Source organism: Ovis canadensis, chromosome 25 (assembly GCF_042477335.2).
Source record: "Ovis canadensis isolate MfBH-ARS-UI-01 breed Bighorn chromosome 25, ARS-UI_OviCan_v2, whole genome shotgun sequence".
NCBI lineage: Eukaryota > Metazoa > Chordata > Mammalia > Artiodactyla > Bovidae > Ovis > Ovis canadensis.
The window spans coordinates 50,500,747-50,518,959 of record NC_091269.1 but is presented as its reverse complement, the minus strand read 5'-3'; the positions used below and the strand labels follow the sequence as shown (position 1 = coordinate 50,518,959).

Here is an 18,213-nt window from a genome sequence, read left to right as displayed (position 1 = left end):
AACTCATGAAAACTACACAACTTACTTAATACGTACCCCACCCAGTATAAACACCAAAGCACCAACATTGGAAAGATTAGCGATTGCCTTGACACTGAGAAAAGCAAACAGATAGAAAGCCTTCACCTTGGATCCATTCAAGACCTGGGCACTCCTGGGGTGCTGTCTAGTTTAGAAGACCATGTTCTACATAAAGATTCTTGCTTTATCATTGACTAGTAAGTGTTATACCATTCACAAAATCCACTATTGTTATTAGCTTGCAAGAGACCTAAAATTCTTGCAAGAGACCCAAGGTACCAGCTCATGGTAGGAAGAGCTTTAGCCTGGAGCATGGTAGAAAATAAAACTAGAGATACAGGCTGAGACTGGGTTTTCTCAGCCAGACTTCGAGTTGATGCATGAGGCAGGAGAGAGCCTCAATAGTGGATGGATTTTAGGTCTCTTTTGTGAGACAGAAAATTATATGAACAATAACATTGATTTCTAATTTGGAGTATACTGTAACGTCTGGCCTCCCTTTTAGAATTTCTTGGTCTCAAATATTCTGATTAGCTGGGTGCTTTTATTTCTATTTTGTGGGCAAGAAAACCAAAGCATTTTACTTATCCCATATATCCTAACAATACTAAAAAATCACAGTTCACTTAGATTTACTCCCTCTTCATCACAGATAGGTTTCTTAATATCCATGACTATATGATGTAATTTTTCTATATTTTGATTGAATGGAATGCAAAACTTATTCATTGTCTAATCCATGATTAGAAGTATTAACAGTATCTAAGGATTACCACCCATTGCTGTATACATTCTTGTTCTTCTAGAATAAGAGAGGCTGGGAGAAAATTGAGGTATCCATCTTTAAGACTGTGGAAAATTGGATTTATTTCTCTATAAGCAGAGGAACTTACCTCAGCAGTTAAGGTCAAGCTCCATGACACCACGACTGGGCAGGGTCCCAGGAAGGCCTTTTGGGGATTAGTAATATCTCACATGCCAGTCTTTACAGAGGAGGGTTAGATACAGTTTGGACAGTTCAGCTTCCTCTGAATTTTCCCAGAACATTCCACAAACACATACATGTTTTTCTAGGACAGTTTTACCTCCTCCATGAATCAGTCACACCCCCATTGTCAACTCCTATTGATTTATAGAAGCTTCATGCCAGGCCCTGTGGATGGCAGATACTATGCCTTATGCTTCTTTCTTCCTGTCCAATGATACTGCAATTGGTCTGGAGAAGGGAGGTGGTATGGCAGAAGGGCATTGAGGTTTTCTATCCCACCTCTACCGCATAGCTGCATGCTCTTGGGTAGGTTTCTGAGCCTCTGCTTCTCTGTATGAAAAATGGGGAATAGACCAACATATCTGCTACTTGATTTTGCCAAGTTGTGAGGACAAGAGCAATAGTATGTGTAAACTCTATGCAGTTGCCAAGTGTTATTATATTGAGTAAGAACCAACATTCCAAAGCAGTTTAGAATTCCTTACTCTTTCTTAGTGCTGTGAGAATTCAAGATGCGAAAGTTCAGTGATGGCAGAAGCCAAGGCGTGCCTTCTGGTTGGCCTTGAAGACTGCCTGAGACCTGAACTCAGAGGAAGGAGCATTTGAAGAGTTCGCAGCAAAAGCATCGAGTTAGAATTAGGAATACGAGGGTCACATACATGAAGTGGCGAAGGCACCAACTCTTGGTAGGAAGAGCTTTGGCCTGGAGCCTGGTAGAAAATAAAACAGGAGATGTAGACTGAGGCTGGGTTTTAGAGGTTTTTCTCAGTCAGACTTGGAGTTGATGCATTAGGCAGGAGAGAGCCGCAGTGGTGGATGGATGACACCTTTTAATTAAATTAATCTGGCAACATTGTAGAGGTGAGACTAGGAGGAGAGTCTGGAACCATTAAACTTATTGTATTCATTCATGTCTGCAGTTCTGTGGGCCTGAACTCCCGTGGTCCATAATCCTGGTGGGAATTGAGATGGTTTCATCCAATTTAAAAAGGGACTAGCCACAAGAGTGAGGAGAATGGAAATGTTGGAAATTATTTCCCAAAGTGCTATTTTGTTCCTCAGCTAGTCCCTTCCCTCTCATGCAGTTGTTTATTAAATCATTTCAAATGTCTGCTGCTGCTGCTGTTGTTCCTAAGATGCTTAACATTTCTTTATCTCTTATAAATGACAGTCTCCATAACCTCTCCCCATCCAGCCCTCATTATTTTTCCTTCTAATCTTTTTTTTTCTTTTCTTTTTTAAGTTTTTTATTTTTTAAATTTAAAAATCTTTAATTCTTACATGCATTCCCAAACATATTTTTCCTTCTAATCTTAAATGGAAAATATGCTCCTCAGGCACTCTCTGGTTGTTAACTGGAATGTCATTGGTGAAGCTTGCATGGTGGCGTTGTATTTATTGGCTTGGCCAAAAGGTTCATTTGGGTTTTTCCATAAAATCTTGCAGAAAAACCTGAATGAACTTTTTGGCCAACCCAACAATTACTTCCCTGTATTGTCTTAATTCTGCTCCACCCCCACCCACCTTGTTCACATCTGAAACTGAAGGTCTCCTTTTAACCCCTTGATCACAGCACTTAATTAAGTAGTAGACAGGTGGTTGTCCAGGGATGGGCCCAAATGCTTAATCCTCTTTATTCAGGTCTGAATGGGAATCACCTCGAGCAGCAACACCTATCCCTAATGTGTAGCTGCAGAAGAGTTCTTCAAGAGCTGTGATTCTCAAAGTGTGGCTCCTGGATGAGCAGCAGCCTCTGGGAAATGCAAATTCTTAGGGTCCCATACCAGACCCACTGGATCAGGAGCTCTGAAAAATGGGGTCCACCAGTGTTTTACCAAGCCCTCTAGGTACATGCTAAAGTTTCAGAAACATGGTTCTGGGGAAGTATTTTGAAAGGTTTGGGCAGCCAGGCTCAGAGAGTTAGGGAAACAGACTTCAGAAAACATTAGGAAAAGTGTAGAAGCTGAGAAGAGAGGCAATTACTTCCTTCTTGGAGATAGTCCAGACATCACAACTGCCAGAGGTGAGACTTTGTCCTTAGTCCCCTAACCCTTTGAAAAACAACCTGGGCAGTCATTGCTTACTTCATGCTTTGGAAAGACAAGTTCTTAAGTCAGTCTTCAAGGACTGTTGGATCTTCCTGCTCAAAGGTCTTCATCTGTATTGTTAAATAGGTGGAGAAACAGATATATTTCCCACTTTGGTCAGTCTCATTCTCCTCTATAGCAGCATCTGAATACTAAGAATATGCTTACTTGATGGTCAAGAGGAAACAGAGGTTTGTATTTCAGTCTCTGTTCTACATTGAATGTTTATCCCATCAGAAGGAGCTTTTTATTGAGGTTCTTTTGAAGGTGCCCCAATCATAGTGTCCTGATCAAAATGCTAAATTTGCCTAAAGTTTTAGTACCAGGCTTGGTCCATGGACTGTAGGAGCCTAGTAATTAACGGTCCAACAACTTACCAAGTATCTTAGATCCTCTAATTAGTAAGTTACTAGTTAACCAAGAACAGTTGACAGAAAGTCAGCTCTACCACTGGATTAGTGTTGTTTTGTTTTGTTTTTCAGTTTTTAAAACCCTTCTTTTTTATCTGTTGGCAACATATCTATAAAAATCCTATTCTAATGTGGGCATGCCTCATCAGAATGGCAATCCAAATTTAAGTGTGTAATTCAGAGTCACTTCCCTTTGTAGGGAAAAAGAAAAAGTGATTTCTAACTCCTAAAACTTCTAGACAAGGAACTCTATTTAATACAAAAAGGAAGAAGAGTTTATATTTCATTCTCCGTTCTACAATGAGCATTAATCATTAAGATAAAGTCTCGTTGGGAGGGAAATAAATCCTGACTAGTATGGCCAACCCTTTTGTTGTTGAATTCTGTGTTTTCTTTTTATAAGATCAATGAACTTCTCTGGGGGTTGTTTCCATCTGAGGAATGAAATGATGGGGCTTTAGAGTCTCTGTCTGTGGTCTTTGATGTATGAGTCTGTGGACTAAAGGCACTTGGAGGATTTATCTCAGAGGGGATCCTGATAAACAGTTCTGATCTCTCTTGAGAAAATGAGGCAGGAGCTTTCTCCTTGGGCTCTCATGCCACCAGGAAAGAGCTGAGAGGGATAGAAATAGACTGATCACTCTGGTCCTATCTGGGTTCCAGGGGCCAGCCTCTTCCATCTCAGAACTTCCTGTCTCTCTCCTACTTCATCTTAGCGGAGTGGCTCATATTACTGGTGAGCTTCAGCCAGAGGGAAAGCTGCCAGCCCCAGCAGCATAATTTACTCCCTTTTTTATTTCAGCTCAAAGTATAAGTCTCAAGGAATGATATAAAAGGTTGATTAAATTAATTCTCTAAAATTCTGAAAGACCAGAGAAAAGGTCTATTATGATTTCAACGTTGTTTTCGGTAAATCAGGGTGTTGTAGAGGTATATTTTTCAGCATAGTGTTCTTTACCATCAAGCTCTCTTATGGCTGCCTTTGGGGTTGGGCAGTATAGGAGGAAGTAGCAGAAATGACTGGAGAAGGCAATGAATGGCACCCCACTCCAGTACTCTTGCCTGGAAACTCCCATGGGCGGAGGAGCCTGGTGGGCTGCAATCCATGGGGTTGCTAAGAGTCGGACACGACTGAACGACTTCACTTTCACTTTTCACTTTCATGCATTGGAGAAGGAAATGGCAATCCACTCCAGTGTTCTTGCCTGGAGAATCCCAAGGACAGGGGATCCTGGTGGGCTGCTGTCTATGGGGTCGCACAGAGTCGGACACAACTGAAGTGACTTAGCAGCAGCAGCAGCAAAAATGACAAGGAAGGCAAAGGATAGTGGAAATTAGTTGCTACAGCCTAATTCCTTATACTCTCTTAATTATCTGCTTCCATTTATGTTGAACCAAAATGTCTTCAATGGTATTGAGCTAGCATCTCTTCCCCCGCTGTCCCATTCTCTCCCACAGCCTAGCAAATACTTCCCCTACTCGGTGTGTTTCCAGGTTACTATGCAATTGATCACAGAAGCCATGGAATTAATAGGAGTTAAGGAACTCACAAGGACCCCCAAATATGCCACCAGCGACTATTGTGAGGGCAATAAGTAAGGTGATCATTTGGCTTCGGTGAAGTGATAGTGGGTTTTCCATAACAGACTTGGGACATCTCTGTCCCCTTGGTAATATACACATCAATCTTGATATGGACAAGTTTATAAGGTATAGCTAAGTCACTGCTGGCACAAGGGAAGACATGAGTACAAATTGTATTTCCCTGCAGGATCCCTGCCCCCATCCTCAATCTCTTGCTCACTCTTATGCACACACCTACACCCACACATACACCACTTTTCAATATTTTGGTAGCACATCATACCTGTAACTTACATAGTATAAAAATGCATAGTCTCCTCATCCCTTGGGATCAATAGTGGACTTCTGGTCAACCTAGTTCATATACTTCTTTCCACTGCACCTAGAGTAGCAAAGAACTCTAATACTTGTGGACCCTGTGGGTCTTGCTCTTAAAACAAAACAAAATTCCATCATAGATTGAGGACTGCAGAAGTGTCACTTGTTAACTCCTGTCCTGGATTCTCCTTTTTTTCACTGAATCTGAGTAAGAAAGCAGGCAAAGAGCAGTGGCAGGCTATGGTGTCCAGTCTCTTTTGCTCCTGCCTGCTTTCATCATTGGAGGAAGCAAATTCCACGCTATCTTTCCTCCCACTTTACCTTAGTGAAAACCGAGTACTTACCGTTTCCTTTATACAAATGGTTTGCCGTGTTTGTTTTCCGTTCAGTCTGCTTAGTTTGTAAATGCAAATATAGATTCCTCTTCAGGCTTGTCTGTAGGGTTTTCCACATATCTGTGATTTGGGAGATGACAAACAGCATGTTTGACTTGTCATACAGATGAAGAATGGATAAATCCGGTGCATGTAACACGATCGGAGAGTCCCACAGACTGAATCACCCTCCCTTTAAGTGGGCCCTGCATATCTGTACTGCGCAGACTCCTGCCTGTTGAACAACCAAGAATTGCCCTTACTAAAGTACAACTATACTAACTGGTATTTCCTGCAGCAATTTCCAAAGTGGTGATACTTGGAAATCCTCCATCCTGCACCTCTCAAGTTAGCCCTCTCCCATCCTGGAGGTCCATGTTGCTTCCCATCTGGGGAAAGTATTTTACTTCTCCCCATCCTCCCCTATCTGTTCCCTCACCATACCTTCTTGACGTTCCTGGCCTGAGTGGTTCCACTGGCTTACTGATAACACTGTCCTATACATTTTCATTCACAGCTTTGAAAGGCTTATGAGGCTTTCCTACTTCCCATCCAGCCCAAACTTTGGGACTTCTCACCCTCCGATCCTCTGATCAGTTTGATGCAGGAAAGCACATGGAAGCCATGTACCAGTTTGTATAGTTGTACCCTTCTGAACTGCCTCCTCTCGAGCAAAGTAGAATGTGCTGGGGGTTCGCGTTTGCTGCTTGACACACACAAGGGCAATTAACCTGCATGCCAAAGAAATAAAAATTAACCCTTAGAGTACTGCTTCAATAGATTGATTTAATGGTCTTGAATTCTACCAGTTGGGCAATGCTTCTTCCCCAGATCAGAGTGCTGCATAAAGGTCCATATTTAGTTTTACCAGAACATCCACCAGGAGCCTCTCCTCCACGGCTTTCCCGAGATGCTCCTGGTCCTTTATCATTAATCAACCAATGGCTTTTAAAAGGTCCAAAACACAACTACTGTGTTTAATTGAAAATGGACTTCATTTCTAACGTGCTGGAGAGTGGGAGGGACTGCTTTTTAGCTTAGGTTTGTGTCCTCTCAAAGAAAGAAGTCAGTTCTTTAAGGGTTAATATGAAATTGAGGAATTCATTGGTCTCTTCTGCTTGTCCTTCCTTCAAGGTGTCTGCATGATCCTCTTTAGATTCTTAGCTCAACTGTTGAATGATGATGGAAACAATACATGTATCAGATGACAAAAACAAAGAGCGAAAGACTGTTTGGTTGAATGGAAAGACCCCTTGGCAATGCTTGCTTGATGATCACAGGGGATACAAAGACCAAATGTTTTATTTTTTGAACGTTCATTTCGTCCTCTTCCCTAAGCACCGTCACTGCACAGCGATGTGGAACGTGTGATGATGCTTTTCATTTACCTCTTGCTTTTCTCTTCTTCCTGTCTAATAGCCCAATAGAATCCTGCCAGAATTTCTACAAAGATTTCACATTACAGATCGACATGGCTTTCAACGTATTCTTCCTTCTCTACTTTGGCTTGCGGGTAAGTTTGAACGACACTGCTCAGTATCACAATGGAGCGCGTGAGTTTTGTACGTAGGGACCATTCCCCATCAGCATCTGCTCCCGCAGGCAAGATGAAGCCCAGTGTTTGCAGGGGAGACAAGAGACCGAATTCTGATTTTCATTTTGTGAGAGAGCCCTTTCCTTAGGGCAGCATTTCCTTGTGTATATGTTAATTTTATTCTGAGCAGGAGAAATAAGGATTGAAAGGACTATTACACCCTTACTGGTGTACTGTTTCTTATGTCTCCGTTCACGCACGAATGCATGGTTGCCTTAAACAGGAGGAAAAACCTTCCGCTCTTAAAATTATGTCTGTCAGTGCTCACTTAACTGAATCCTGAGAGAACAGTGAGTTGTGAGGGTTGAATCAAGGGGGTGGATTGGCAGAACTGAGGGCATGGAGGATTTATCCAAACCATGTCTATAAACGGAGCTATACACAGACTGTGTGGGTGAGTATTTACAGTAGAGACTTTAAGAAAGGTGAGGTCACTCCAACTGCCCTCTGATGCTCTTGAAAACCACAGAAAAATGTACTCCCTGATCTTTCTCCAAGGCTCTCAGAGCATATAGTCACTCTCTAGAAAGGACTATGGATCCAAATTCTAAGGCAGAAATAGCAAGGGACTGGCGTAGATATAACATAACATCTCCCTCTAGGCCCCCGTGAAAAACTGAAATGTACCCTTTGGAAGAAAGTATAGTTTGTTGCAGAGCCCCAGTTTGAGTTCCCTGAGTCATACAGCAAATTCCCACTGGCCATCTCTTTTACATATGATAGTATATATACTCCCATGTTACTCTCTCCATTCCTCCCACCCTCTCCTTCCTCCCCCATACCCGTGTCCATAAGTCTATTCTCTATGTATATGTATCTCCATTGTTGCCCTGTAAATAGGTTCATCAGAATCAACTTTCTAGAACTGAAGGGTGGGAAGAGGTGGGAGGTGGAGGGGAGGCTTAAGAAGGAGAGGGGCACATGTATACCTATGGCTGGCTCATCTTGATGTTTCGCAGAGACCAACACAATGCTGAGAAGCAACTTTCCTTCAGTTAAAAATAAATAAGTTTTTTTGGGGGGTGGGTGGGGGGGGGAGAAAGAGTGTAGTTTGCATGCCAGCACCATGCTTCTCATTTTTCTCTCTCTCTCTCTTGTTTTTTCTTTCCCCCAGTTTATTGCAGCCAACGATAAGCTATGGTTCTGGCTTGAAGTGAACTCTGTAGTAGATTTCTTCACGGTCCCCCCTGTGTTTGTGTCTGTGTACTTAAACAGAAGTTGGCTTGGTAAGTTGATCTCTCTCCCTTCTTTTTCGCTGGCTCCTGAGCCATGGCTGAAATCTATAAGGTGGTGCATCTGGGATGCATTGGAGGGCTGAGAATGCATGGAAAGAAACCTTCCTGGATTTGTGTGAACAACGCTCAGAGTTTTAGAAGTTGATGGTGAGAGTTTTCTCTCAGAAGCAAGCACTGGCCAAGAAGAATGTGAGCAGGGAGTGCTTCAGAGAATGCAGTTCTGTCATTGTTGAAGCCCAGTGGTCATCATGGTCCAGCCAGAACCTCTACATTCACGGTCCTCTTACTCTTCATTCAACAGAGAATGGGCACAAAGCTTTTCACGTAACTGCTTCAGGTGCCCCAGGAGGCCTGCCTGCCAGAGTTAGCTTCTGTCTGCTTCACAGTTTCCTGATGGCTGGACCCTGTGTGGTTTAATTAAAATTGTGAGCTCCTTTGTGGGGTGGGATAAGACGCCTTCACCTTGAGGAAGATCCAGCTTCTTCCTGGTGTTAATGGAGGAGCTTTTGCTGGAGCTGTGTTCACACCTCACTTCCTATGTTTGCTTGACAGGTCACTTCCTGTATCAAGTCTAGGATAATTTAGTGGGAAAAGTAACTAACTCTGAGGATGGTCAAGGGGCCAAAGGTTTAGAGAGGCAGCTGTTGGGTTCTCTTTGCCACGCTGAGGAATTTCCTCGCAATGTTCTTGCTGTCACAAGTCTACAGGGGAAGAGGGGAGGCTGAAATAGGACTTGGAGGACTATTTGTGGGTTCCCTCTGTCTTTCTTTTCAGAGATTGTTGGTCTTAACCTATTTCTTCAAAGTAATATATATATAATAGCATCAATAGTGAAAGATGTATAAAGAAAATATTAAGTACCTCTTCTGCCCACATCCATCACTACCCTCTCCCCAGGATGCTTAGAGTTACAGACTTCCACATCTTTCCTTTGTGCTGATTTCACCACCAGCAAACGCAGATGTGCACACATCACAGTGTTAGAGATGGTGGTCTTCATATGAAATCATTGTTATCAGTCACACCATACTGCAGTTGACTCTCTTACTGCTGGTAAGTGACGGCCATCCCTTCAGCTCTGTAATGCTTCGTTTTATGACAGTTGTACAAAATCCCATACATGGCTCCAGCGCATTTATTCAGCCGTCACCCAAATGATGCACCGCATGACTGTTTACTTTTCTGCTATCAACAGTGGTTTAGTAAGCACTGTCATCCACGTATCCATATAGTTCTAGCTTTAGAGAGAATTCCAGGTTCCTGGAAGAGGACTTGCTGGATCAAAGAGAATGTGTATTTTAGTTTATAGATGTTAACGGATAACTTTTTAAAAATGTTGTGTCAAAATATGCTTCTGCTAGCACTTTTGATGTCCTTGCTAGTCCTGTAACTTCATTCTACCTAGTATCAAGTACTTTTAAAACAAGAATCTTTTGTATATGGTGTGTGCAGTAACACATACATGTATGTAGGTATGTGTGTTTCTCATGTGGATTCTATTTTCTGCTAGTTTTCTCATTTGAGTCGTATTTACTTTCTCAAGGGGAATGTTTTTGCCCTTGATCTGAGATGTGCTCTCTCAGGTGGGATTTTTCTGGCCAGCATGGTGAGACCATTGGAGCCAGACACCCAAGTGAGAAGCGTTCTGAGTGCCCTTTCGTGGCTCTGATGCCCAAGGTCCTGGCTGTTTCAGCTGAGCTCTGAGCCCACCTTGTGATGTGAGGAACTCACTTTTCTTCCCTCTACCTGCTGTTTTTCACCTGTAAAATAGAGGTTGGGCTAGATGATCTCGAAGATTCTTTCATTTCAGAAAATTTCAAAACCTCTTGCATTGTTCGTGGGCACTTTGAGAAAATTTGGGATCTTGGTTGTTGTAGAGGACAGGAAGTTAGTGAAATTAATCACCAGCATACCTGGGTCAAAGTTATGTATGGACTGCTAGCCAGAGCTCTTTCTAAACCAACACACACACACACACACACACACACACACTCACCCACCCAAGCAGGCAAAGGGAGGGAGAGAAGGAAGACAGTGGGAGAGTGAGAGGGAAAGAGAGAGAAGGATGGAAGGGAAAAGAGAATAAGGGAGGAGGAAGAAAAGGAATCTTCCTTCTCTTCTTGGTTGGGCTCTACTTCCTCTGTGCTCTTGAACAGACACTACTTTTCTGGACCCTCAGTTTTCCCACTGGAAAAATGGGGGATTTGGACTTAAACTACCTTCCAGTCCATGCACTTTCCAAACCTGAATTTGATATCAGGGTCCCTTGTGCTCCTGGAAGATGGAGGGGACCCCTTCCTGATTGCGGTGGAGACATCTCCACTCTGCAGCTAGCAGGGCTCACCCCTGGTGTGGAGCCAGGTCTCCTTTTTTTGCATGAGTGAAAGTCTCCCTGAATAGTCACCATCAGGAGCACTTAAATCTTGTAAAAACCCATTCCTTTCTGTGGATGATGTCATTCTGACTTTTGGAGGAGTTCTGATCTAGTAAAAATCTATCTGCGCAAACAGGAAAATGGAAGAAAGAGGAAAGGGGGTTGGGGGAGGGATAAATTAGAAATTTGGGATTAGCAGATATAAACTATTATATATACAATAGATGAATAACAAGGGCCTACCATATAGCGCAGAGCTGCTCAGGTGGCTCAGTGGTAAAGAATCTACCTGTAATACAGGAGATGTGCATTCAATTCCTGCTTCGGGAAGATCCTCTGGAGAAGGAAATGGCTACCCACTCCAGTATTCTTGTCTGGGAAATCCCATGGGTAGAGGAGCCTAGCAAGCCACAGTCCATGGTAGTCACAAAGAGCTGGACATGACTCAGGGACTCCCATGGACGGAGGAGCCTGGTGGGCTGCAGTCCATGGGGTTGCTAAGGGTCGGACATGACTGAGCGGCTTCACTTTCACTTTCACACACATGTACTATATAGCACAAGGAACTGTATTTAGTATCCTGTAATAAACTATCATGGAAAATAATATGAAAAATTACGTATATGGCTTCCCAGATGGCACTAGTGGTAAAGAACCTGCCTGCCAACGCAGGAGATATGAGATGCAGGTTCGATCCCTGAGTTGGGAAGATCCCCTGGAGGAGGGCATGGCAACCCATTCCAGTATTCTTGCCTGGAGAATCCAGAGGAGCCTGGCGGGCTACAGGCCATGGGGTTGCAAAGAGTCTGACACAATTGAAGTAACTTAGCACATGTGCACCGATAAATCACTTTGCTGTACACCAGAAACGAGTACAACATTGTAAACCAACTATACTTCAATTAAACAAAAAAAGGGGCAGGGACAGAAAAGAGAAGAGTAGTGAGAGATGCTTTGCTTCAGTTGTAGTAGCTTTTCAAAAAAAAAAAGCTCTAAAATATGCTTTAATTTGCTGGCAAATTGAACAATGTTATAAAGCAGCTATTATGTGCCAGGTACATTTTCCATATGATTAGGAAACAAGAGTGAATAAAGTAGGCAGCATCCTACCCTCTGACATTGCAGTGGGGGAAGAACAGGAAAAAAAAAAGCCTAATAAATAAGTAAATTATATAGTATGTTCGGAAGCATAAGTGCTCACTCATTTCAATTGTGTCCAGCTCTGTGATGCTATGGACTGCAGCCCTTCAGCCTCCTCCTCTGTGGGATTCAAGTGCTATTGAAACTGGAAACAAAGACCAACAACCTTTGAGGCTATGAGATAATAATAACTACTAATAACCTTTCTCCTCTTTTAGGAGAAAACACATTTAATGAAATACTTTTGTTCTTTGGTGACTAAGCCTCTTGGGTGAAATCCAAAACTGGTCTGCCTATTATGGAAGAGAATTCAGTATAGTAATATTTCAAGGAGGTCCCCATTGTGATTTAATACATAGGTTATTGCACCGTGAAACAGTTATTGTTCTGATGAGCTGCCAGAGATAAAATGAACATTCCCATGAGGTGTGGCTTATAAAGTAAAAGGAATAATTCTATTAAATAGGGCATTTCGGAAAGCACTGCCCTCCTCTTAGTAAATGAAAAGTACTGCCTTTGCTGGCAGAGGTTTAGGACAAAATGCAGGAAAATTGAAGTCTGTCCCAAATCTGCACATGCTTGTTGCTGCTGCTAAGTCGCTTCAGTCATGTCTGACTCTGTGTGACAGAGAGCCCAGGCAGCCCACTAGGCTCTCCCGTCCCTGGGATTCTCCAGGCAAGAATACTGGAGTGGGTTGCCATTTCCTGCTCCGATGCATGAAAGTGAAAAGTGAAATTGAAGTCACTCAGTCGTGTCCGACTCTTAGCGACCCCATGGACTGCAGCCCACCAGGCTTCTCTGTCCATGGGATTTTCCAGGCAAGAGTACTGGAGTGGGGCACCATTGCCTTCTCTGACATGCTTCTTGAGCCCACGGTAAGTCGTGTCGGATATTTCAGTCATGTCCAACTCTATATGACCCCATGCACTGCAGCCCGCCAGGCTCCTCTGTCCATAGGATTCTCCAGGCAAGAATACTGGAGTGGGTTGCCATGCCCTCTTGCAAGGAATCTTCCCCACCCAGGGATTGATCCTGCATCTCTTATGTCTCCTGCATTGGCAAGTGGGTTCCTTAACACCTCAGAAGCCCCGTCGAGAGCAAAGGACTGTGCTGCAGCTGGCCCCATGGGGGATAAAAAGTGAAATATCACATCCCCTGCCTTTACCTTTTCTGGAGCATAACTTGCATCACATTTGACTTCCTACTCTTAACACATGTTTGCATATTATATAGTACAGTCTTTATTTTTTTGCACGCATCATCTTAGTCCATTGGACAGTCTGTTAATAAAAACAGCTAGTATTTATTCCGGTTGTGCTACGCACTGGGCCCTGTGATAAGCCCTTGCATATGTGAACTTGGTTCTTAGAGCAAACCTGTAAAGTAGGAATTATTTTCCCATTTTACAGATAAGGAGATGCAGGCTCAGAGGAGCTCTCTCTCCTGTCCAGGATTTTGTAGCTTGGGAGTAGGGGAAGGCCTTCCTTACCCAAAATCTAGTCTGACTTCATGCCCGTTTTCTTATGCTGTTCTTCTGCGTCTGTTCTGACCCTTTAGAGAGGTTTGGGGTTTTGAGGACTGGGTTGGGAATAACTGAGCCACGTTTAGTGCTTTATGTTGGCATCTCTCTAACTCATCCTATTGCTTCAGGCAGGCAGGGAGGGGAAGAGGTCTTACTTAAAAACACACAGCTCGTAGCTCCTCTTCTCAGTCTCCCTTATCGACTGCCAGTTTCTAGAACTAGAGCTAGCGTGGAGGCTCCCGAGTCTCAGACTATCCTAGCAACCCGGGGGCTGGACCTGCTCCGTCTGAAGAGAGAGAGAGAGAGACTGGGGGCAGGTCCTTGATCAGTAGAGCCGATTGGCTCAGAGCCCTGTTTTGGGCTCCACCGCCTCAGTTCACATTGTGCTCAGCCACTGTTCATGGGTTGCTTTGAGCACGGTCATTTTCCCTGCCATAAACTCAGTCTTCTCGCCTCTCCAATGGGGATAATGATAGCACTCACCTGAGATGAGTGTAGTGGGGATTCGGTGAAGTGTTACAAGTGACCAGGCACACAGGATCAGCTTTGTGAACAGAAGCCATGGTTATCCACAGCCTTTCTTTCTAACCTCCCTGTCATATTTTAAAGCCCCAGAGAAGAAAACAAACCAGAATGGAACCAAAAATAAGGCAGTGGGATGTGAGGACATCCACGTCGGCAGGCAGCAAGTCAATGCTTATTTTAATTCTTGTTCCCACACACCAGCTTATTCACAAAATCCTTATCCTGCCTCCCTAAAATAAATGTACCTTGAAATGAGAGATGGATCTTATTTTGAGACTCAAAAAACATGCTCTGGGGAGAACTCTTTTGTCTGTTTCTCTCATTCTTGTGGGAACTATGTCCCCAGGGTGGGTCAGTGGGTGTGCCTCCTTGGTTTATGGATATGTCTTTGTTGAGGGGCATCTTACAGAATTAAAGGCAGATGGTAGAGGAAAAAATGATAGACAGACATCAGCCAGTCATCTAACTGACTGTTACTGAGTACCTGCTGTGTGCTCAGTCCTGGGGTAAGAGGGACACATGCTTGGCCGCCTTCTTTCCTAGTGTTACTGTGATTTCCAACCTTGCCCACCTCTTCTCTGACTGCTGAGATCAGGGTATGACGAGGAGCTCCAATCACTGGTCAAAAACTGAACCTGCTTCCCTAGTCTGTGTCAGACCTGGCCTTAGGCCTTTTAGTAAACTCTGCTAGAAAATAGAAAACTTTGCTAAAAAAATAGAAAAATGAGTTAGTGTCCAGTCATGGAACAATTAAAATGATTGAGTATCTGCTTAGAAATGTATGCCTGAGCAGTGACTCTTTGTGTCAAAGGTGGTTAAAACAGGACTGTAAAAAAAAAAAAGTACAGGTCCCTAAAAACAACGACAGGACGAAACACAGCTCCTGTCTGAGACCAAGGTTTCAAGTTAGTTTTGGAACCAAAATAAACACACATGCAGCAACAGCAGGTAGCACTTCCCACTGTATAATTACGTCCGAAATTGTGAGGTCCAGGCTGTCAGGGCAGTGGGAGTTCGGAGGAGAAAGCTCACGTGGGCAGAGGAAAGAGAGGAGGCTTCTGCAACGGGCTGGGGCTCAGCTGAGGCTTGTGATGCTAGGTGAGATGGGCAGAGCAGGAAGAAGTGAGCATTCTGCAGGGAGAGGCGCTTACCACGTCCGGAGAATGGCAGGTGCCCACGGATGGTAATACCCCCCGAGATAAGAAAGTAGCTTTACAGTTTGCCAGGCATCAGATCAGCCTCACAACCCTGCCAGACAGATGCATGAGCGCCCTGTTGCTGCAGTAACAAGTTGCCGCAAATGTAGCACCTTAATACAACACGTATCTATTATCTTAGAGTTGCGTAGGTTAGAAGTCCAAAACAGTATCTTCAGGGCTGTGCTCCTTTCTGGAAGCTCCAAGGAGGATTCTATTTCCTTGCCTTTTTCAGCTTCCAGAACCAACCCACATTCCTTGTGGTCACTTCTCCATCTTCAGAGCCAGCCACAGAGGGCGGAGTTCTCACAATGCATCTCTCTGATCTCACTTTCTGTTGCCACCTCCCTCTCTGCCTCTCTTTGCTTCCTCCCTCTTCTACTTTTAAAGACCTTTATGATTACATTGGGGGGTAATCCAGGATGCCCTTCCCATCTCAAGGTCAGCTGATTGACAACCTTAATTCCCCTGCTACCTGAATTGCCTTTTGTCATGTAAGTTACCAGATTCACAGGTTCTGGGGATTAACATGAATATTTTTGAGGGGCCATTACTCTGTCTTCCCTGATAGCTCAGTTGGTAAAGAATCCACCTGCAGTGTAGGAGACCCTGGTTTGATTCCTGGGTCAGGAAGATCCCTGGAGAAGGGAAAGGCTACCCACCCCCATATCCTTGGGCTTCCCTTGTGGCTCAGCTGGTAAAGAATCTGCCTGCACTGTGGGAGAGTTCAGTCCCTAGGTTGGGAAGATCCCCTGGAGAAGGGAGAAGGGAACGGCTACCCACTCTAGTATTCTCACCTGGAGAATGCCATGGACTGTATAGTCTATGGGGTTGCAAAGAGTTGGACATGACTGAGCAACTTAACTTTTTCTTTCTGTCTACCGAAAGGGGTATTATTATTATTATTCCCATTTTGCCAAATAGGAACTTTTGAGGCTCAGAGGGAGTGAGTCACTTGCCCAAAGTCATAGACAGCCAGAAAAATTTAGAGCTGGGACCAATGCGCTGTTCAGACTGGCGAGTGGCTCTCCATAGTCCATTGGAGTCCATAAACTCTTGTAGGCATTTAGGGCCCTCTGGGCCCTTGACTCTGCATTTTTCCAGCTTATCATGGGAGGAGACCCTTGGGGAGATCTTGTTTGGAGCTTGAGACTTTCTCCTCCCTGCATTTCTATGGAACATTGGGTCTTTTCTTTCTTTTCCTGGGAACAGATGAATTACCAGATAGATGTGCTTGTTATCATTGTATGTAAGCAAGTTAGAGAGGTCTGGGTTCCCTTTCCTTTGAGGCTGTACTAGAGAAGAAGAACCTATTTAATTTGCATATCGTTTGCTTAAAAGCCCTCTTTCCTTAGATCTCATGCTTTCTTGCTTTTGGGGAGTTTACTTAAGGGCGGAGAGAAGTGGAATTGCAGAGTGCCAGATGAGTGGACGAGGCGCAGCGGCCTGTCACCGCTCTTCCAAGGAAAGCCATGTGTCGGGTCAGACACTCTCCCCTTTAGCCGTCCGTCTTCCAGGGGCTTTGCTGAAGTGCCAGGAGTCTCTGTGTCGTCCATCCACTTTATAATGTGGTCCCAAGGCCCCTCCCTTGCTTGAAGAACCCCACAAAAGGCAAGGTGAAGTTCATATCAGGACCTTCACTGACTACCCTCTGCATTGAGGGAGAGTAGTCAAGAATAAAAGCCTTACCCTCTTGCACTGTTGGTAGGAATGTAAATTGGCACAACCACCATGGCAAACAGTATGGAGGTTCCTTAAAACACTGAAAACTAGCATCAATTCAGTTCAGTCGCTCAGTCGTGTCTGATTCTTTGTGACCCCATGGACTGTAGCATGCCAGGCTTCCCTGTCCATCACCAACTCCTGGCACTTACTCAAACTCATGTCCATCAAGTCGGTGATGCCATCCAACCATCTCATCCTCTGTTGTCCCCTTCTCCTCCTGCCCTCAATCTTTCCCAGCATTACGGTCTTTTCCAATGAGTCAGCTCTTTGGATCAGGTGGCCAAAGTACTGGAGTTTCAGCTTTAGCATCAGTCCTTCCAACGAATATTCAGGACTGATTTCCTTTAGGATTGACTGGTTGGATCTCCTTTCAGACCAAGGGACTCTCAAGAGTCTTCTTCAACACCACAGTTCAAAAGTATCAGTTCTTTGGTGTTCATTAAAACTACCATATAACCCAACAATCCCACTGCTGGGCATATACCCTGAGAAAATGATACTTTAAAGGGACACATGTACCCCTGTGTTCATTGTGGCACTATTTGCAATAACCAGGACATGAAAGCAACCTAGATGTCCATCACTAGATGAATGGAAGTTGTGGTAAATATATGCAATGGAATACTACTCAGCCATAAAAAGGAGCAAAATCTGGGTCATTTGTAGTAATGTGGATGAATCTAGAAACTGTCATGCAAAAGTAATTCAGAAAGAAAAAAACAAATATATGTTAATACACACACACGCGTATATGGAATCTTGAGAAATGGTACTGATGAACCTATTTGCAGGGCAGAAATAGAGATGCAGATGTAGAGAATGGACTTAGGACACAGCAGGGGGAGGAGAGCGCGGGACATATTGAGAGAACAGCATTGGCATATTTACACTGCCGTGTGTGAAACAGATAGCTCGTGGGAAGCTGCTGCATAGTACAGGGAGCCCAGCCTGGCACTCTGTGATGACCTAGAGGGCCTAGAGGGGTAGGGTGGGAGAGGGTGGGAGAGAGTGGGCGGGACCCTCCAGAGGGAGGGGATATATGTATACTTACGGCTGATTCACTGTACAGCTGAAACTAATACAGCATTATAAATCAATTATATTCCAATTAAAAAGTGTA

The 18,213-nt window shown here is 44.0% G+C and overlaps 1 protein-coding gene across 7 annotated transcripts in view; it reads left to right on the top strand.

The window, feature by feature from the left end:
* KCNMA1 (potassium calcium-activated channel subfamily M alpha 1) overlaps positions 1 to 18,213 on the top strand; it is a 764,306-nt gene that overhangs the window by 437,609 nt on the left and 308,484 nt on the right. For all 7 annotated transcript variants that reach the window (XM_069572206.1, XM_069572205.1, XM_069572210.1 and 4 more), the window contains exons 4-5: positions 7,202 to 7,295; positions 8,491 to 8,602. In XM_069572206.1, coding sequence (XP_069428307.1) covers positions 7,202 to 7,295; positions 8,491 to 8,602 — 206 coding nt within the window. The remainder of the gene's footprint in view (positions 1 to 7,201; positions 7,296 to 8,490; positions 8,603 to 18,213) is intronic.